The following is a 22,334-nucleotide window of genomic DNA, read 5'->3' as shown; positions in this document are numbered from 1 at the left end:
AGCATTTCAAACTGACTATAAATCTTTTCTAAATACAGCACTAAGGATTGCATTTGTCTAAACTTCTAAAATGTTAGACTGCTCTTATGAAAGGCAATATAAATATAATTTTTACAAAGCAAAATATAGTAAGAGATGCTGTTGCTCTGCCATGTATGTTGTCATTTCTTTGAGTAAAAATAAGTAAGTGCATACCAATCTACTATTTCTGCTTTGTTTTAATAATTTCATAAGTTCTACTTGTGCTGTCTGCCATAGTCCAGCACTCTAAAATTCCACAGACGTAATTAGTCAAAGTAATTTCTTCAACTGCTTTACAGCTATAAATTTTACAACTGTCTTCTGTCCCAAAAAGGTTTTAATGCTTCCTGTTGACATAGAAGGTAAGATTACAAGTGAAGTTTTAGTAGAATTAATTTTTAAAAATGAAATTTCAAGATTGGATACAATGTAACATCAAATGCCACTATATCCCCCTGCTTTCTCTTACAAGAAATGAAAGTAAATTAAAAAAAAAAAAAAAAAAAAAAAGGAAAAAAGGAAAAAGAAGAATAGAAAATAGCTCTAAATCCTCCAGGATTTTGTTTCTTGGTACAAATTGTCTTTGGAAGCCAGCTTCTATGAAAAAAATCATTACTAACCAAGGAGTGCTGCAAGCTATTTTGGATAGTTGAAACAGAAATAAAGTAATCACTCTAAACTATAGATCAGTAGTTTGATAAAGAAGAGGCAATATGAGAGGTGTTATTTCTTTTCTAAAATAAAGACATTCAGTATAAGTATGTACCTTATCTCAGAAATTACTTTAATAGCAAATGAATTTTTGTTTATAAAGTTGGTATTATTGATAAGGATAGTTCAGCAAGAAGCATGTGTGATTATTTTCTCATTCAGTGCTATTACAGCTAATTCTTTAGATGTAGAGAAGAAAAAGTAGATCCTTTAATGTGCTCTCATCTTTTGTGACTGAAATGCCAGACCTGAATTATCACGGATAAGTAGAACAATTGATAGAGGCAAAATGACTTGTTGTCCTGTTGTTCTTTCCCTTATTTCTGTTTCTAAGAACATAAAACAAAACAAAAAGCATTAATCTTGCATTAGAACGGATATATAAATTCTACCATTGCTGTCTTCTCCCTGCTTTACTTGTTTCCTGTACCGCAGTTTTGAAGTGCATTCATGTCTATTCTGGTCCCTAATAAACAAATAAATAAAATCCAAGACTTTAAAATCAAGAATTTCTTATAATGTGCAATGCTATAAAAAAGTTTTGAGATTACTTGTTCTCTCTTTCTATCTATATATATTTATATATAGATACATGCATTTATAAACATATTTATTTCTTGTAAAGAAAGTGTGTACTCAGTAAATAGTTCTTTATATATATTAATGTGTCAGTAGGAATTGTTTGATGTATAATGGAGAAGTAATTTGAGAAGAATAGTGAGTGAAGTTTCTGGAAAGCTATTTCTGTAAGCTGCTACACATGCATAAACCTTTTCAAGCTCAATGGACATCTGCTAACCCAGAGACATTCTTCTGTGGAGTATGCTAGGGTCTTTGATATCCATTTGTCATGCTGCATTTTTTAAGTCTGTTCGCTTTCATAAAAGATATATGTGAGGAGTATGGGAAGAGATCATCCTCACACAATTTTATTATTCTGCTGAAAGAGAGTGACTTTAGGAGAATTTTATCTTATGGCTTCAGTGATTCTTGGTAACAGTTCAAATCACGTAACCACTGAATGCGCTGGTTTAGTAGGTAATAGTAAGTAGTATGGTGTAGAACAGATCATATGAAAATACTAGTGATATGTGTGGAGGAGAGTTTATTCTCTCTCCTGATTGTAAATAAATGTGGAGTCTCATATACAACTAGTAGGAGCAGTCTTTCAGGATTTTGTAAATAGAATTGCACTCCAGTAGTGTTTTGATGTGACTTAATTGTTTTAGGCTCCCACATAAATGAGTTTTGAGACTGTTTTCTTTAATCAAAAATCAATGCAGGCTAAAAAGGAAGAAGTTTCTATATCGTAAGTCAGAGAGCAAATTCACTACCATGTATCTTGATTTGTACTCAAAATAAAAATACTGAAGAATAAATCTTTAGGGACTGGCCATGGTTTGAAAGAATTGCAGTATGCATATTGTTTGCATAGGACAGGCCTAGTTCAGTGAGCTCTGTTTTACCCATTCTAAATTCTAACAGATATATTTTGATAAACTTCAAATATGACTGTGTGTGAGGGAAAAAAAGGCTGCTTTCCACTCTTCTGAATGTGTTATGTTGCCTGCAGGCTCTTGGTGGTGCTACAATACAGTAACGCTGTGTCTCCCCCCAAGCTGATTCTATGCAATTAGTATGTGATGAGGTACAGTATACAGATGAGTTTTAGCTCCTGAAGCTACCAAACAGTCTTTTAAGAATGTGAATGACAAATAGTCATTTTAGAGAGTGACATGCCATGATGACTGCCCATTAAAACTCCTCAAAAATACTCAGCCAGCTACATATATTCCATCTACAGCAGCAACTGCTTCTGAGTTCTTCCTGTAGCTTCCTAAGCTGATCTTAATGAGTGGCTGCACAAGTCCCTGTTGCTACAGGGCATTTTGTGCTCTTATAAAAATTGGGAGTGGTGTGGGTAGACACAGATTTACGAGTGTTTCAGTGTCTGCAGATGTAGGAAAAGACACAGTAAGAATATGCACATGTATATATGCATACATGCACATATATTTCTGTATGTACGTGATCACTATTTGTCTTTGTAAGGAGCTGTCACGGTAGTGCACAGAGAGAAAGAATACTGTGGATGCAATTGGGCATTATTGAAAGAAAAATGTCAAAAATGTGACGTGATTGATTTAGCACATCCAGTTTTCAATATTTCCTATTAATTATTCAGTTCACTAGTCCTTAGATGACAGTGCCTCTTACTCCTAAGGAATTCATCCATCTAAACTTTATTGTTCATTTAGAAGCCTAGAGGGCTTACTTAGCAACTAACTGGAATGTTATAAAGTATAAATTTTAGACTTTTGATCACTTCTATTTTGAATTTTGTTTGAATAACAATCATTAAGGGCTTAAAAAATTTTGCTGTTTTCTTTCCTGCATCACCTTCCTTTTTCAAAGGGTTCACAAAATTAACATTCATTTCATTTTCTGTGGCTGAGTCATTAGAGTTATTCTCCTCCTGAAGAACAATCAGTCAATGGGGAGTATAAGGGCTACATACATACTGAACTCTCCCATGAATGTGACTGAATCTTTGACTGAAGAAATAGCATAGATGAAGAAAGGGACAGTGAAGTTTAACTGCTTATTCTAATTTTAATCACAGGAGAAAATGTCTGAGGAAAATCATAAAATTCTTACTTCTTTAATTTCTTAGAGTGCTATTAATATATACCTTGAGTAAAGTAACACCTGGCAAGATTTGTGACTTTGATTTCTGTTGCATTACATAGACCATGAAAAGAAAATGCTGGTAATACTATACAGCTTTACTCTCAAATACTGTTCTTGTTTAACACTTTCCGATCACTGAACAAATCAGTTCTATTCATTACTTTATGAGTTTGTTTCTTTTGTACTTTAAGACTTATTTCCATCCTTTTTCATTCCATTTCAAATTGTCCTCTTTTTCTCTGTGTTCTCCTGTCCTCCTTTTCATGCTCCATCTTCTCTACCCCAGCACATTCCTTTTGAAGGCTATCCTCAGTCTGCTAGCCACTGTGCTTCATTCCTGGTCTCAGAACTGCCAACATTTTTATTCCTTGTTTGATTGTTTTTAAATCTACGTTTCTTCTCTTCCATCTTTATCCTTTTTTATTTATTTTCTCTCCTGTCCAGTTCTGAACTAATCAGGCATCTGTGAATACATAAAAGATAAAACATTATACTTACTGGCTATATTACACCCTATGTGAATATGAAGATCTCTGAGGCCCAAAAACACGAACATGAAATTTGCTTGCAAGAAGGACAAAGAACTGTGGGATGTCACAGCTGGTACTCCAAACTGGAGTACAAGCTTGAATATGAAATGCACTTATTTCACACTTTGAACACGAAATGCACTTATGGGCTATTTAATCTTTCAATATCCAGTTACTTTTGGGTGCTTTTGGATATGTATGTATTAGCTAGTGGTCATTCTTAGGTCTCTAGCGTTACCAGTTGTAAGGTAAAAGGGTTTGGAGACAGTCTGAGTTCAGGCAGCCTATAAGGATGAGACTGGAACAGTTCTTAGGAATGTCTTGGACCTCAGTCATTTCAGAAGCTTTTGGGTCTTCAGTCTGTTCTGGGCACTCTAGATGAAATTCTGTGGGTTTTAGGACAACATAGAGAAAAAAATCTTGCCTATGTTAACAAGTTTTTGAGTAGAATGCTACAAGCTCCATGTATTAAATAAAAATAATGTAGTTATGCTGTAGTGTACAGCATGGGACCTAGCTGTGTTCCCACATGTCTATTTTTGCTTCTGCCTGATGAGGAAAAAGTCTGGAGGCAACTAAACAGTACATGGAGTTGCTACTATGTCAAAGTGGAAAACTGTGCCACTATGGCACTGTTGTCTCTGTCAGTTCCCTATCATATTGCTAACATTGCTGGGACAAGGAAATTCTAGCAGCATTACAAATTTATAACCCAAATTCCTTACGTTTAATTTCCCCTTAATTACAAATGTAAGGAGTTTGGGATATAAACAGTTATGTTTACTTGATCTCTTGTCCTCAGTATAATCTGTTGAGCTGAAAAAACAGAATTTAGATGAACATATTTCTTTTTGAATCCAGGATTGTGCTATAGCTTTATACATATTAACAAAAGCAAACGAAATCAAAAACCCATCAGGAACTTTATCACTTTCTCAATGACACAGTGAAAAAAAAAAAAAAGAAGAAGAAAAAAAGCCTGCTGAATAGTACCTTCACTGCTGCCTAGGTATGAAGTGAATCATGAATCACAAGGTTTTTCTGACATCGATAATGTTGAAAATCTGTTTCTGCCCCACATGACGTTTGCAATGAGATCCATAAGGAAATACAAAAAGATGGCTAAAGCCATTCATAAAGAAATATGATTATAGTTTACAAAAGTGAGAGCTTCATAGTTATCTCTGAAAACAGTAATAATATCAGTAACTAATGTTTGTGATGCCCTTACACATTTTAGAAACTTGGTGTGCATGCAGACTGGATTTTAGTTTAATGTTTACCCCGATGACTGTGCTACACTTTAAATATTATTTTTTATTAGTATTGAAATTGTTCTAAACCAGCAATACTGAGTCCTTAGTTGTTCTGATAGTTAACAGTGCTATCTAAAAAAACAAAAACAAAAACAAAAAGCCACAAGTTAAAAATACTGAAAATACAAATATCCATCAATTTAGATGTTATTACAGTTCAAAATACTATTATTGATAGTGATAATCCAAGAGGAAAAGGGATTTCAAAGACCTTCTAGTTGCAACTAAAGTAAATATTAAATCCAAGAAGAGAAGTTTTAAAAACTTTGTTGATGTAATGAACAAGATTTAAAAGAAAAGGCCAAATGAAGCCTTTGTTTGCAATTACCTGCCTTTCCTTTATCTTGCAATTACACGTTTGATGTGCACACAAATTCCTTTTCTAAGTCTCCCCAAAAGGTAGCATAGGCAAATTCTATATGAAGGTCAGAGTGCCCTTCCTTCACAGTCAATTCTCCATTGCTTTGTGATAGTTAGAAATAGTAAGTTTTCTGTTGTTATGTTGTAAAAAGCTACAAAACAGACAAGACAATAACTTCAGTCTCTATGTTCTTTCTTCATTTTGTCCTTTTTCTTCTTTCTTGTTTCTCTATACTTAGAGAGAAGGCAGGAATAAGGATGCAGTTTAACCACTTCCACATGACAAAGGTATATAGGTGCCTGTGCAGTCATAAGGATGTATAAGTTATTCCTTTCCCCTCTTTCTAGCTACTTTCATATGAAGAGAGGAAAGGGTGCATGCAAGGCAACTCCACCTTGAGAAAACATTTCAGTTGTTCTGCAGACATATGTGTGTTTCTTCTTGTGTCAGGAAGCTATGGAGTTGGACTGCATTGAAACATGTTGTGTTTTCTCTGTCTGTTTTTACACTGTCATTACTCAGGGATCCTGCTGCTACTGAAAACCCATCAACTCTTCATGTTCTATATGAGCTTTTCTTCTTCATGGCCCCAGACTCGAATGGGTAGAATTTGCACTGAAATGTTAGCCATGCTGCCACAGTTAGGAACATCTACAAAGTTAGAACTTGAAGGAAGACAAAAGCATACAAATTTTGCACCTGCTTTAAGGGAGCACAAAGTGAAAATCAGAGTCATAACAAACCTCTCATTCAGAACTCAGATAAGAGGTGGCCAGATAAAGTGCTTTTAATTTAGTGCAGTACCTCTGCTTACTGATTAAAAAAAAAAAAAAAAGTCCTTCTTGAAAATAATGTTTAACATACTTTAATGGCATGTGATGTAAAGATCTGTACCTACGAATAGACTAAACTCAGAAACTACTGCATATTATGGATACGGAAAGAAATACATTTCTTAGGTTTCGGTTTTCTCTAGAACGATCTTGGTTCTATGAGTCCAAATCAGTATAAATATATTTTTTGGATGCTCTCTAGTAGTTCTATCTTCTTCTTATATTGTGACACCTGAAACTCTATACAGTATTTTGTGGAAATACTGTGCAGGACTGTTGGGTCCAGTATTTTTGTTTTTAGTTGTAAAGCTTTGATGCGTCTACATTAATGACTTTGAAGATCTTTTTTTTTTGGAGGATTATACTGGAAGGAAATGAAAATGGCATAAAACATATTTGGATTTTTTCAGAATAGCTTATAATTTCATTGTTCTCTTGTATTTTAAGTTTTCCCACACAATTACTAATGAACACACAAAAATTTTGAGTCATATTCTTTAGAGGTTTTTTTTATATAGAATTCTTTGTACCATAGTTAGATAAATCATCTTTTCTACAGTTAGGTAGGTAGAGAATGGTGCTTTACTTGCTTAAGCAAGGGCTAGTGTTTTTTTAATAAAGAAAAATATATAATAAAAGATGCATTTTTTTTTTTTTCATCTTTACTCCAAGACCCTCAAACTTGAAGTAACAAAGGCAATTACTAACCCCTTTACTAATCAGTGCAGTAGCATTTTTCTGTCGAGGCATGGTTTCAAAAAGTGGCTTTTGTTCAGCATGTCACTCTAGAGCATGAGCCAGTGTAGTGTAACCCTCCTGAAGTTTCATGGACTTCAGAATGGAACATCTTAAAACACAATATGTTAATCAGTTGCTACCTGAGCAAGTGGGAAATGCTGAAGCTACTATTTTTCTTTTTCTCTAGTTTGTGTAAGTCTTGGTGCATCTTTGAGGATTTGTAGTTCTAGTCTCTCCTCTGAAGGTCTCTTTTCTTTTGTAATCCTGCTAGAATGTATTTAGATCAAAATGCCCTGAGTAACAAGGTGAAAGGGAGGCTGTGCAGACCTACAGCATGAGATCCAGATGCGAGTGCTAAAGTCTGGTGTGCTGATAGATGAGGCTTCATCCTCATGAGAGAGAACTAATGTTACTCTCTGCAAGCTGAGATGTAGATTCAGTTCCCATCTCTGCCTGAAGAATCTACTTGCACATCTCTAATACTCAAACATCTGCTCTACCTGATAAACAGCTGAGTATGCTGGTATCATCTGGCACTTTCTCTCATCTAGCATATCCTTAGCTATGCCGTAAAATGAGGAATTATTTTTACAGGGAGAATGGGGAAGTTTCAGCCATCACAGAAAGACCGATGCTCTGCTAGAATACAAAATATGGAAAAAAACTGAATCTCTCCAGGGAGATTATAACATCGAATCTTTGTATGTCATAGCTTCTGTTCTTCACTTATATGATGCTGTGTAAGTCATAGGATAATCTTGAAGTACAGCATAGGGGAAAAAAGAAACACAGGCTGAACAGATTTTAAACTTGCACACACTCCTGTTCCGATGTAAAAAAGATGGGTACTTCTTCCAGTCCAGTCTGAAAAACTAACAAGAGCTAATGCTGCCAGATTTGTGAGAGGAACAGTGGTATAGTTTATTGAGTTAACTCAATATTATGGCTGAGGAATAAGCAGTTCTGTGGATGTTCAAAGAAGCTGGGTGTGAAATACATCATCTCTTGATCTGCTCACAATGTCAGCATTGACTGATCTTGAGTGTACTGAGAAACAAGAATTTAAAGGTTTGAGAAACTGCACCAAAGCATTCCCAGACTTCTTTAAGTATCTCAGGAGTTACACAGCAGTCAAATGAGGATAAGCTACATTCTGAAATAATGTACCCCAACCTAGTTGAGGGACCCTACTTCTGTTTTCTTGATCCAGTCCAAAGCTCAGATTCATTTTCTGTCTTAAAACTGAGATGGAGTACCCTGCAATTCCAAAACTAGGAGATATATTAACAGTGTAATTGAGCTAACATGTAGGAAATTTTTTATCCATCTGAAAAATTCAAAATTGGTCACCAATTCTTCCCTTCCAATATAGAAAAAAGCCTTGCAGCTGTCAGTATGAGCAAAGTTATGCTCAAGATAGCAATTTTCTGCAAGTGTATTTTGGAAGTGATTACTCTCAATTCCAGCTGAGAGGAAAAATAAATAAATAAATGAATAAATAAATAAATAGGACATTGTAATGATGATGATAGCAAATTTAACACTAAACTCACCATATGGAGGAAGAGCAAGTAGAAAATATAAAAGAAACAGAATGTTGTCTTCACTTATTTTCAAATATAGCTAGCTTTTTAGCTAGCTAAAAAGTAGCATGGGGCATGTGTGTCACTTTGACATGATATTATATTGCTAATACAAGTCTGAGAAGAATGAGGTTTGTGTAAGTCTAGATTCTGTAACAGGAAAGTGTGACTCAGTAGAGAAAAAGGAGCTACAAAAAATTTGGAATCTTTGTGACTTAAAAGAACTTGCAGAATGAGGAAGAAAGCTTCTTTCTGTAAACCTGTTTTGCTTTTCCAGTGGAAGATATATTTTGACCTATTTCTTCAGAGTCTGCTTCAAGTTTTCCAGGGAAACTACACATGGCATTTGATGTTGTAGTTCAGACAGCATTAGGACATTTCTTAGTCTCTCTCGTACTCTGTATTATTCTTAAATTAGATGGCAATGAAGAATATATGGAAGTACAGTTATTGTTCTGCTACATAGTAGTAAGAAACCGAACCATTGGCCAATCCATTCTCTTCATTTGAAATATTTTAGTGAACTATACAGTAAGCAATGGGAAAAAAGAGCATGTAATTTCCCATACAGACACAGGAGCAAACTAACATCAAGTTTATAGTGACATATATTTGAAGCCACAACCTTTAGCAGGGCAATTGACAAAAACAAATAATTACAGTTAAGGAAGAGTAAAGGTATATAATGTGTGTATGTGCATTTGTATGTGCGTGGTTGTGTAAAATTCCAATACAAGAAACCTATAAGACAATATAAAATGTGTTTGAAAATGTTTATAGAAAAGAGTAAAATCATTTTGCTCAAAAGAGCAAGCTGACAGATTCAAATAGTCCCTCATGGGCTGTGCACAATAAGCATTCAGCTTATCTTTCCAAGAACAATAAAATTTCATGTACTACTGCTTGACATAATTATTTTTACATATCTCCATGCCACTGACTCTCTTGGAAGTTAATCTCATCTCTCATCAATTTTTCACCAGCTTCACTCTGATGTTGATAAAGGAGATGGTTCCATCAAATACATCTTGTCAGGCGAAGGGGCAAGTTCCATTTTCATTATTGATGAGAACACAGGGGATATTCACGCTACAAAGAGGCTGGATCGAGAAGAGCAGGCCTACTACACACTCCGAGCACAAGCACTAGATAGGCTGACTAATAAACCCGTGGAACCAGAATCTGAGTTCGTCATTAAGATTCAGGACATCAATGACAATGAGCCAAAATTTCTGGATGGTCCTTACACTGCTGGAGTTCCTGAGATGTCTCCTGTGGGTAAGTGCAAAATAGACTGTTGGTGTTGTGGGAAACTTTTTACTACTGCCTTTTAAAAATTTTATTATTTTTTTACTGTATCACACTAAGCTATTTAATTATCTATGAGCCACCTGCAACAGTCAGATATTTCAAGACTTAACTGGAAATAACATGCTAGATTAAGTATTTATCCCTTTCAAAATTTTGTGAAACTCAAATAGCTATGTAGGAACACAGTTAAGCATTTTACATTGTATTTCTCATTCCAATGCCCAGAGGCTTTGTTTTATAATTCTCATTAACAATAATAGCAATAAATTTCACACCTATAGTATGGTATTCAAAGATGATAATATATCATTTTATTCAGATTAAGTTTGTTCTTAACAAACTCTTCAAATTCCTGCTAGTACATAGCATTTTTTGTAAGTTTCGCATATATTGTTAACAGTTAGTTTACTGTGAATCTCTCCCAGTTCTAAGATCTAGTTCTCTGCAGAGAATATACAAGTGGAAAACTCTGGGGTACAGATGAAGATGGTTGATAAAGTTCCAATGGAATCATAGAAAAATGGCTGGTAGAAGCTTCAAACCCTCTCAGAAGCTTTTATTCCTAAATTCAAATTAGGGAAGAATTTCAACATTAAGTCCACCATCTCTTCATTTTAAAAAGAACAAATGGTTATTTGTTGGCAGATGCTAGTGTTCCATCAAAAGATGTCTGATTCAGGCCAGATAAGATACATTTTGATGAGTTTTAGTTTAACTTGAAATTTTAAATAAGTTTATAACATCAAAAAGCATAAAAATTTTCACTATGTCAGTGGAAATATGTACATGGAAACTCAGGTTCTTGATCCTCAGGTTAAGAAAGTTTTACAGTGATTGCAATTAGGAATGTATCTGACTGATTTTAGACCTTATACAAACTTGATACTCTTAGGTAAAACTGAATTTGCTATGGTGTACTCAACTCAATTCCTTGTATTTTTGCATACTAAACTCTATATTAGAGCTAGAGAGCCAAAAAGACCTTTCCTGCCTGTGCACTGTGCAGCAATCATTACATTTTACATCTGAATATCTCTTTAAGAGCCAATAGAATATAAGTAAAACAGTGCTAATGAGTTTTCTATTTATTTATATTACTGAACAATGAACATTTGATGCTTTCTCTCATTTGATACTTGATAGTTTTCATTGTTACTGAAACAGAGTGTGAATGTCTGAAGAAGCAGTGGTGGCCTTGGAAAGTAGGATAGACACCACAGTTTTTGAGAAAGATCAGGGATGAAGTGAAGTTTTGATATATTCCTGAGAAATTCCTTCAGCACTTGGGAAAAATAATTGGATAATATAAAATTAAAACATAAATATTCAGCACTTTAAAAATATGTTGTAAATATTAATTTGTTTTATTTTAGGATTTGATTAACTGAGCTGTAGAATACATAAATAATTAGTATTTTACAGCTCTGTTTAGCTCTCTAAGGAATAATATTTCTACATATTCTTCTTGGATGAGTTAACTCTCTCCTGTACACATATAGAGATGTATGAAAAACTCCCATAAATATCTGTAGTTTACCTACACACACAGATCCATGCTGTAACATGTGTAGTCTGCAACGGAGAAAATAAGGACTAAGTCATTTTAAAGGGAGCTAATTTTGCACATTTTGCCAAATCTGTACTGTATAAACTGAAAGAAAGTCTGTCTCATGTGGACTGCATTATCAAATATATATTCAGCTTAGATGGAACACTGTGAAAAATTATTGCTAACTATGCACTGTCTAAATCTGTGTTGACTAAGGGCAGTTTAATCTTAAAAACTTTGTGACTCTACATTTTAAACAACTTCACTGTTTGTATCACACAACTACTGATTTCTAAATTAGGGATTACCGTGAAGTTCCTGTGTGGCATTTGTCTCGCATAGTCACATAGATTCATAGTTTATTCATATAATATATAATATAATATAATATAATATAATATAATATAATATAATATAATATAATATAATATAATATAATATAATATAATATAATATAATATAATATAATATAATATAATAATTAATCACCTAGAGCATTCATGCAATATTAAGGAGAAATTATCCTTTATTTAATATGAAATTATACCATTCGCAAGGATTTTTAATAGTATATTAACAAAATGAAAAAGATCACAGGATTATAAACCCAAATTAACCATAAAGATTGGAGAATCATAACCTTTAACCTAACAGGCGGTTATGGAAGTAAAATGATTCTGTATTACATTTCACAAATATTTTAGGATATTATCTAAGGCTAATTGAGGTCAATCTTTTTTATTATTTGAAATGACTTCAGGTCAGGTTCAAATTATCTTTGGGTCAGGTCCAATTATATTGATTATCCAGAAAAGAGTAAATACTTCATACAGTACATAGCAAGAACATCAAAGATATAGCTTTTCTGAAGATCTTTGTGGATTTTTAAAAATTTCTTTTACTTAAAAAATCTGGCAGTATTTATTATATTTCAAAAAAAAAAAAAAAAAAAAAAGCAAATTATACTTAAAAGGGGAGAGTTCTTGTTATGTTACACACAAAAATAGCTGATGTGAGACACACATGTTTGTCTTGATAATAGCTGGAAATAAAAATTCAATACCAAACATAGCTTTGTCTTTATTACATTTTCAAGACTCTCCACACATATGAGCAGCTTTATTTATTACTCAGCAAGAGAAATACCTGTCTTTCTTACTAAATTTATTACACTTGATAGAGATGGATTGAAACACAATATATATTTAAAACAAAGAAAAAAAGGAAAGAAAGGGGAAGGGAAAGAAAAAAGAAAATCTCTACATCATACTTAAGTCCTTGGTACCAGCGGCTAGTTGAGACTGTTGCTCTACATTCACAAACAACATCTGTTTCGGTTTATCTGATCTTGGCTTTATCCATGAATAAAGGAAGACTAAAAAGGCTATGGGGAAGGGGAGGAAGGAATGAGCATAAAGCCCGCCTCCCCAAGTCCATTGTCCCCTGTTTGTGCTCCTGGAGTGGAAATGCTTTATAGGTATAATTGCATGAGATCTGAATGAATGCCAGAGGCTGAAGCAAGAAATGCCAGACGGTGTAGGTTAAAACATGGGTCGACTATTGCATATAGGTATTAAGGAAATATTATGGATACTTTCATAGTAATGGTGTTTAATACTTCTAGTAATAGCTGATATCACTAAGAAATGTGAAGACAATATAGAAGTGTTTTGAGCACTATACATCATTAACTTCTATTAGTCAATGTCTTTACTAATTGGCTGTATTTAAAGGTTTATATGTAATTTGTTAATTACATTATTCAATTTTATAACTCAATTTTAAGGGAGTGTGTAATTTCAAAAATTAGTATTTCAAAAACTGGCAAGCTGATTTTTCCTTAAATGTTAAAAACTGAAGATACACACATTTCTTATAGAGATCTATTTAAAACTTTGATCAAATATCATGCACTGTAATAACAAGATTTTTGAAAAGCACTGTGCAGAAGTTTCTAAAACAATAAACTCAGAGATGTAAAGCTGGTCCATTTGAAGAACTGCTAACTCAAAATGAACAACCCTCTTATCTTACCTTCATTTGTCCCCATCACAGAAAAGGTCACTATCTGCAACATGTCCAAAACATCTGTGTATCTTGACTTAGGTAAATTAAAGTACAAATATCAGTCTAAATTAAAGGTCCTCTCCACAGAAAAGTTTTCCCTTCCTTTTGCTGTCATATCATAACTGAAGTAGTTGTCAGATAATTGTGATTCTTTGATGTCTACCTATATGTGTTAAAGTTTAGGTTAAAAATGACAGCTTAAACATTCTGAAAAAATGGAAATGTATGCCAGCCACCAAAAAGACAGTTTGTTATTAGCAATCATCAATAAACAAATAAATGGAACATCTTTTGATTAGCAGCACAGATTTTCTCCTCAATATTTGCTGCCATTGATAAAAAAGTTTATGAAATGGTTTCAAGTAGAATTCATTTTAATGAATTGAAATTCTAACTTTGCTACTAAGACCTAGATAATGGTAGAGAAAGACAATCATAGAGAAATCCACAGCTGAGAGGAAAAACTATTTTTCAATGAATGGACCCTATTTATCTTTTTGGCCTTTGTCAGATATGCAAACTCTGAGAAATATTTTAAGTTGAAGTTGTGAAGCTACAGGCTATAACAGTTTATTAATGAAAGTTCAAGGTAGGGTTGGTGTCCTGTTTACACCTCAGCCCAGGGCTGTGAACAATGCTGCAGTGAACAGGGTTTACTGGATCAGAGAGTTTGCTGGATTGAGAGAAGGCTTGGTCCTGTATGTAGACTGCCAAATGGTACCTCTGAGTCTTAAGGTTGGACACTTATATGATAGATGACCGTCTGTGTTGTAAGGTCAGGGAAAATGTCCAGGAGTAAAGAAAAATACAATTTAATTGATGGAACATGAACTATTCTTTTGAAAAATGATTTTGTATTTGGAACTATGATGCAACCAATCATTTTTCCTCAACCCATAAATTTATTGACTATCAATAGTATACATATAGTTTTCTTAGTTACGCTTTCTTTAAGGAAAATAAAGATTTGAATTTAGGATCAGTCTATTACTAGAAAAATTAGGACATCTCTGTTTTGCAATGATGATCCTCTGAAAGAATGCTTGTTCTTCAAAACACATCTTCTTCCTCTGGGAAAATCTGGAAATCTTTACTGTTGATCTTTCAGTTCATTATATTTCCTTGCAACTTATTTTCCTACATGTAGGTTTATTTACATAGTTAAAGAACCTTGTGTTAGCCTGCATATTCTTTTAAAAAATATTTTGTGCAAAAATCTCCCACTAAACATAGAACTTCTGGAAACTGAATTTTTTTGAGTGAAAAGAGTAAAGAAATAATGATAACAGCAGTTGTTTTAAAAGATCTTTCTCTTCTATGAGATTTGAGAAAAAGTAATTAGCACAAAGGAAGTAGATAAGTATCATCATTTTCTAGTTGTTGATTACAGTCAAGTAGGATGAGTGTAGAAAGATTTGGCATTAGAATTTCTGCCTTTTTTTTTTTTTTTTTTTGTTTAATTGTTTGTTTGTTTTTGTTTCTAGAGGATATATGTGTTTGAATGGGCAAATCTTCTGTTTAAGAGAGAGCCAATTAGATTCAGATACTGGCTTTTGTGTGTCTCACAAATGGTAGAGTCTTTGCTACATCAGGAGATTTTTACAGTAAATAAACCTTTCTAAGCTTACAGGATTTCCAAAATTTTTGTGTTGGGACTGCAGAGCCTGTTATTGTAATTTTGATCTTGTATTGGTCTGAAGTTCTTGAAAGAGGCAAGAGCAAGGAGTAAATGCGTAACTGTCTGAGAGGTTTATAAGCACTTTTCCCTATATTTGCAGACATGATAAGCTTCACTGGCAGGATTTAGACACTTTGCAAATGTGTTAAGCCTGGCTTTCTCAAAGAGTACAAGGTGTCAAATAGTCATTATGATATCCTTCTACTCAAAAGCTTGAGAGATTGGAAAGTTTAAAATAGATCTCAGTATGAAATTACAGAGCAATCTGTAAAATCAGCTTGATGTACTGAATCAAAACTCTTAGTTATTTGTGGACATAAAACTGATGTATTTTAAGTCCTATAACAGATAAATGACTTGATGGATTAACTAAGTTTTCTTTTTAAACTTCCCATCTATTGAATGTAAAATTTCAGGTAGAGAGTAACATTCTCTGTCCAAAAATATTATCATCCACAAAAAAAGAAAAATAGAATTTGAGATAGAATTGCAATCATAATACTTTGTCACTGATACTGCAGAAAAAGAGGTCAGGCATGTGGGTTAGTTAGGTCACAACTTAAGTGAATAAATTTATCTTATGAAGGATGACTTTTGGTTAGAATTCATCCTAGCAGGTCTCATCCTTTGTTATCTGTACCATTTTATAAAGAGTTTCATTTATTCCTCTCTTTTTCCAAAGCTTCAGCCTTGTCCCAAAATCCATTTACAATTCTCTACTTACCTAAGGACAGAAAAGATGAGGAAAATGGATGATGCACATACTATATGAGACATAAAAGATTTAAGAATTTTTCTTGAACGTTTCCTGAGAATATGTCCAAATAAAACAGACCAGGGTGCAACTTAGGTTAAATTCACCCTAGTCACTTGTTAGTACTGTTTCTTGTTAAAGAGTAATTTCTGGATTTGTTGCTCTCATACTCATGTGAAAAATTGTGTTCAGTTGGAAAATGGTCGCTCTCTGTGACTGTTCTCTAATCTTTTGACTAAATCCTGTTTAACAGGGAATTTGATCCTCTGCTGAAGGGGGCATCTGCCAAATTGCTACAATATTAATTTGCAACTTAACCTCCAAATGGTTCCCTAAGGTGTTGAGTGGAAGGTCTCAATGTTCCAGACAATCTGCCAGTGAGAAATAATAATCCTTTCTGCCTATCAAAAGGTGGTGACCATGGCCAAGGCCTTGGCTCCCAAGTGTTGTCTTATTCTGCTCTCAGCATACATCATGGAAGCAATGCAGAAAAATAAAAAAATGGGAACTGATAAGAAAAATACAACACATAGGAGGTGGATCTTGAACAAGATTCTCAGAAATATACACCTTTTGCTAAGCAGACAAACATCTTTTCTTACTAATTCCTGTTAACATATAGACAGTTCTTTTAGATAAATTACAGATAATTACCACAAATGCTACTAAAACATCACAGATACAGTGCAAATAATTTTTAATGGAATTTAGTGGGAACTCTCAGATGTTTGTTGTCTGTCTTAGCTGAAATATAAACTCTTTAGCTTTCTCTTGTACGTAAGTAATTTTGTAGGATAAAATTAATATATGTGTGTGTCTAATATCAAAAGATATAATGCATACATACGTTTATATTTTAATCTCTAGCTCCTTATAATTTAAAATTTTAATATGTTGACTTCAAAGGGAAGTCAATATTTAATACTTAGACATATTTCAGACATTGTCATTATTAAGAACGTTTCACTGCTCTCACATATTCTCCACTAACTAAACTCAGAAATAAAGAAGTGAACTACTGAGTGATATGGGCTCTATCGCTGCGAGTCAAAGACTGAGAACATTTGGGAAGTCCAAATTCTGTGATAACTGATACTACTGGTTTACAAATAGGACCTTATTTTGTAAGCTGAATTACAGAAAAAAAAGTTATGAAAAAGATACCTCACACTCCTCACACTGTTCTAGTTGTTGGCATTATATGTTGAATATTGTTTGGATCTGTGGATCTTATATGTACAGTAGTTTCTTAAACATTTGCAGGTACCTCTGTGGTTCAAGTGACAGCCACTGATGCTGATGATCCTACTTACGGCAATAGTGCCCGAGTGGTTTACAGCATATTGCAAGGACAACCTTACTTTTCTGTGGAACCAAAGACAGGTAATTTTCTACAAATTCTCTTTACTATAATGCTGAGAAAGTAGAAAAAGTGCATTAAAACATGCTAGGAACTTATTAGTGTAGTCTCTTGGTTAATTGAATACATTAGAGCTTTGTTGATCTTTTATATTTCTGAGTATATTATAAAAGCTAAACATCTGAGCTATGTGATACGCTTACATTTTTTGAATGGAAATTTTTATCTCCTTGTCAATCTTCTAGCTTGCTGATGTACCGTCTATTGCAGTATTTCTGAACAATAAAAAATTGAAGATGCTGTGAATAGGTTTTATTCTCAGATTATTCTGGAAATATACAAATATCACCTTCTCATCAGATTTCCTACAGTATAGATTTATGCCATGACCAACTCTTCATTTTTCTTTTTAAAATAGAGTTTTGTTGTGGAAAATGTATCTTTTCTTCATCAGTTTGAGCATTAAAGCGAAGTGCTTCCCATTCTCATTTAACACACCATCTTACTGCTACGTTCAAAACATCATTTTTTGAAGCATTTTTTTAATTATTATTTTCATAATTTTTGTGAATATTGCTAGCCACAGGAAAATGCAGTCTTTATTCCTCTGTTTTAACAAACACTGTCCTTTCTGTTGTATATTTTGTTCAGTTTTGGACCCCTCACTACAAAAAGGACTGCATGTCTGCATGCTCAAGCACATGCAGACAGAGCATCAAAGCTGGCAAAAGGACTAGAAAACATGACATATAAGGAACAACTGAGGGAATTGGGGCTGTTTTGTTTGGAGAACAAGAGGCTGAGGGGAGAACTCATCTGTCTCTGTAACCAAATAAAAGAAAGTTGTAGCAAGGAAAGCATTGGTCCCTTTTCTCAGTAATAATTCAAGTTGCACCAGAGGAGATCTAGGTTGGGTATCAGGAAGAATTTCTTCATGTAGAGGATGATCAAGCATTGGAATGGGCTGCCTGGGGAAGTGGTAGAGTCCCTGTCCCTGAGGTATTTAAGAGACTTTGATATTTAAGAAGTTGTGGCTATGTGAAATGTGGTTTACTGATAGGAATCAGTAGGTCAGGTTGGTAGCTGGACTTGGTGATCCTAAAAGTCTTTTCCAACACAAATAATATGATTCTGTGGCTTGATGATTTTACAGCATCATTTTGCACAGCAATAAAAAATCAATCAATCCATCAATCAATTTGCTTAATTTCAGTCTTCTACATTGAGAAAAATTATAATCTGTATTTCAGAGATGGATAAGCCACAGCAAGAGAGAAACAGAATATTTACCCTATTTGTCATTTAAAAATCAACCAATGAAACAAAAAGAACTTCTGGGTAACAGACCTGAATCCTAATGTTATGTAGGTGTTTAACAGCACCTAAACTCACAGAAATAAGTAGTATCAAAATATTAACATATTTATACATTCACTTGTTTATAAACCTTCATATATTCATGAAAAGGTTAATCCTCTACAGTATTATATAGTACTTTCTTTTTCTCCAACAGATATGATGTATAGTAGGCTTTTTTTGTCTCTCTTTTTCTTTAAGAATCTTTAAGAATTGAGACTGAAATGTTTTCATTCATTTTCATTTTGATGTTGTACTCAAATTTCCTTTATGTATGATAATTAGCTCCCAAATGGTAGGTTATCATTGCCTGGCAATTTAAATGTAATGGAAAAAAAAAAAAAATGGGCTTGGTAAACTAATGTAAAGACAATAAGCTTATGAAATTGTATGTTAATTGTGTTTTTAAAAGTCTTGTCAAATAGGTGAAATAATGCCAGAATGTCTGTGAAGTAAATGTTTCAGCCCATGGCAAGTCCTGAATTCAGAAGGGAAGAAAGAAATAAAACTGTGACTAAACATTCAGCAAATATCAGATGAAGACTTATGTGCCCTAGTGTGCCTCTCCTTTATTTAGATTGTTTATGTTTCCTTTACTGCTGACACGGAATGCTGTTGGAGTATGTAGCTGCCTCTCTGGAAATCAGAGCTAGCAGTTCTACTATGTGCCAGGCATGAAATATTCATAAAGTCATCACGTTCTGAAAAGCAATATTTATTTTCTGATCTATATCAACAGAACTGAAAGAATGAAGCATGGAGCTTTCTTCAAGTTTACATTTCAAATCAAATAATTACAAATTATATGCAGATTATCAAATGGCTATTTAAAAAAATACTTCAGATACTACAGTATTTCCTTTAAAATTCAGGACATCTTAATCACATTAATGTTTTCAAAATAGTTACTTACTAAGCAAATATTTGGTGAAATAAGGTAATTTCATATATATATGCAAAGTGTGGAATGATATCAATATTAGTAAGTCTTAATGTGGTGAATGACTATTCAAGACATTGTGAAATAATTTTGAACTTGGAATCTTTAAAATGAGTACAGAACATTCTGTTCTTAGCTGTAAGACAATAGTAAATCAAACAGAAGAGTATATCTTCCAGGAAAAGAAGTGTCATGCAAGTAACTATAGTTCAAGGTGAAGTAAACATGGTCGTAGACCCAAAGAATGTACTACAAACTAAAACATGCTGGTTTTGGACTACTTAAAGTAAGCTTGTAGCATAGCAGTTTATTTCCTAGTAAAATATTGTAATATCAGAGTTGAATTTATTTCCTCCCTTTTTGCAATCATTGGTCTGCTGTTACCTTTTAGGGTCAAACTCAGTTTTCACATTAATGTATTTACTTCTGCAACCATTGACATAGCTTGTATTGCTGCAGGCATTATCAAAACTGCCCTTCCAAATATGGATAGAGAAGCCAAGGACCAATACCTACTAGTTATTCAAGCAAAGGACATGGTTGGGCAAAATGGTGGATTATCAGGAACAACATCAGTAACTGTCACTCTGACTGATGTTAATGACAACCCACCCCGCTTCCCACGACGTAAGTTACATGAATTGTAGCATTATTTCTAAACATTGCTATTTTCTTTACTTTTTATGTTATACCTAAAGAGAATAAAAGTACTTGGCTTCGTTATTAAATACTTTGAAAATCTCTCAGAGAATTCTATTATTATTATTATTATTGTCATTGTTGTTATTATTATTATTATTGCTACAGCTACTACAACTACTTTGGAAAAATCTTTTTTCTTTTCCTAGAGTAGGTGCATTAATTGATGTCCTTTACTTCTTCACTACAAATAAAAGGACAAAAAATAAACAGCTTAAAACATCTCTATCGTTTGTCAGCTGGACTTCAGAATGAACAATTTCTTAACTTGACTGTTAGTCCTTAGCCTTCCTTTGTCAATTTATCAGGATTTTTCTTGTGCGTGGAGTGCTTCCTAAGAAATTGTAGGTCTGTAAAGTCATCTTCCCTCAACTAATTGTCTCTAACCAAGGTGGCTATCATCCCAACCAAAGAAGAGAGTACACAGCTGTAATGTCATACCAGTTTATAAGTAACATTATGTCTGGTATGATTTTTATTTTATTATTATTTTTTTAATTTACACTATCTTATAAAGTCCTTGCAAAATTAAGTTACAGTAATGGCGGAATATATTAACTCCACTCAACTCCAATGATATAAACCAGACTTCCTGCCACTAATAATTTAAAATAATGATAGAATAACTGAAGTCATTTTTGAAAGTGAAGATATTCTTGCCTTTTGACTGCAGATATCTTTTTGACAGTGTATATATGGATTTATACTTGAATGAAAATACTGGAATATTCAAGGTTGCAGGTGGTGACTTTACTTTTAAAGAAATGACTGTATCTTGGTTTCTAGTCATATTAGGAGTGTAAACTCCCTAATCAAGATATAGATTTGTAATATGATAAGGCTTTGTACTAATTTTACTTGATATATTTGCTTTATTTCCTTTATTTGTGGAAAACAAGTAGTATTTTTTACCTTGGAAAATTGCAGGCATTTGTATGGCTAGTATGACTAAGTGTTGAATAAAATGTATGCATCTTTGTCTTGGATTTCTCTCTTGTGGAAGAAAAAAAAAATAATAATAATAAAAATCCACCATAACGAAAAGCTAGAAAAGAAATTTAAAAAATCATATTTTAAACTGAAACACATTTTCTGGTAGCCTGAGTAAATATTCAGTTGCATGAATATAGATTACATTTTAGCTTACAGACTCAGAAATCTCTGAATTTATTATATTTCTGAATTTCGCAGGATCATATCAGTATAATGTCCCAGAGTCTTTACCTGTGGCATCTGTAGTGGCCAGAATAAAAGCTGCCGATGCAGATGTGGGACCCAATGCTGCAATGGAGTATAAGATTGTAGATGGTGATGGTTTGGGAGTATTCAAAATTTCTGTAGACAAAGACACCCAGGAGGGAATCATCACAATTCAGAAGGTAAGTCTGAATTTTCTGTCTGATTCTGTTTGAATCTGGGCAAGATAAAGGAAGGAAATGTGAAGGTATGTGTGAAAATTGTTGTGATTTTTTTGCTGCTGTTTTTTGTTTGTTTGTTTGTTTTATTGGGGTTTATGTTTGTTTGTTTCTTTGTTTTTAAAAATTCTCCAGCACAAATAGAAATCTCAATTTTTTTCTCATTTGTTTTTATATTAAAGAAAAACGTATGTCTTACAGTAGAAATGTAAGGTCAGAATCAAAAATGAATCCAAAGCATAATTTTAAAAAACAAAAATTTTCTTTGATGAATCATGTTCTGTCTGGGAGATATACCGTATTATAAATAAAATTATTTATTGGTAAGACTAGCTTATATTTTATTTTCTACATTATTCCCCAGTCCCAAAATATTAAGACAAATATTTTCCTTTTAGCTTTCTATATGTGCAGTTACGTA

The 22,334-nt window shown here is 33.4% G+C and overlaps 1 protein-coding gene across 1 annotated transcript in view; it reads left to right on the top strand.

Moving 5' to 3' along the window:
- CDH7 (cadherin 7) overlaps positions 1-22,334 on the top strand; it is a 77,031-nt gene that overhangs the window by 24,380 nt on the left and 30,317 nt on the right. The window contains exons 3-6 of the mRNA XM_031589013.2: positions 9,768-10,062; positions 17,407-17,526; positions 20,259-20,426; positions 21,690-21,877. Of these exons, the coding sequence (XP_031444873.1) occupies positions 9,768-10,062; positions 17,407-17,526; positions 20,259-20,426; positions 21,690-21,877 (771 nt within the window). The remainder of the gene's footprint in view (positions 1-9,767; positions 10,063-17,406; positions 17,527-20,258; positions 20,427-21,689; positions 21,878-22,334) is intronic.

The sequence above is a fragment of the Phasianus colchicus genome, chromosome 3, assembly GCF_987193195.1.
Source record: "Phasianus colchicus chromosome 3, bPhaCol1.hap1.1, whole genome shotgun sequence".
NCBI classification, from domain to species: domain Eukaryota; kingdom Metazoa; phylum Chordata; class Aves; order Galliformes; family Phasianidae; genus Phasianus; species Phasianus colchicus.
This window is presented reverse-complemented; position numbering and strand designations above follow the sequence as displayed.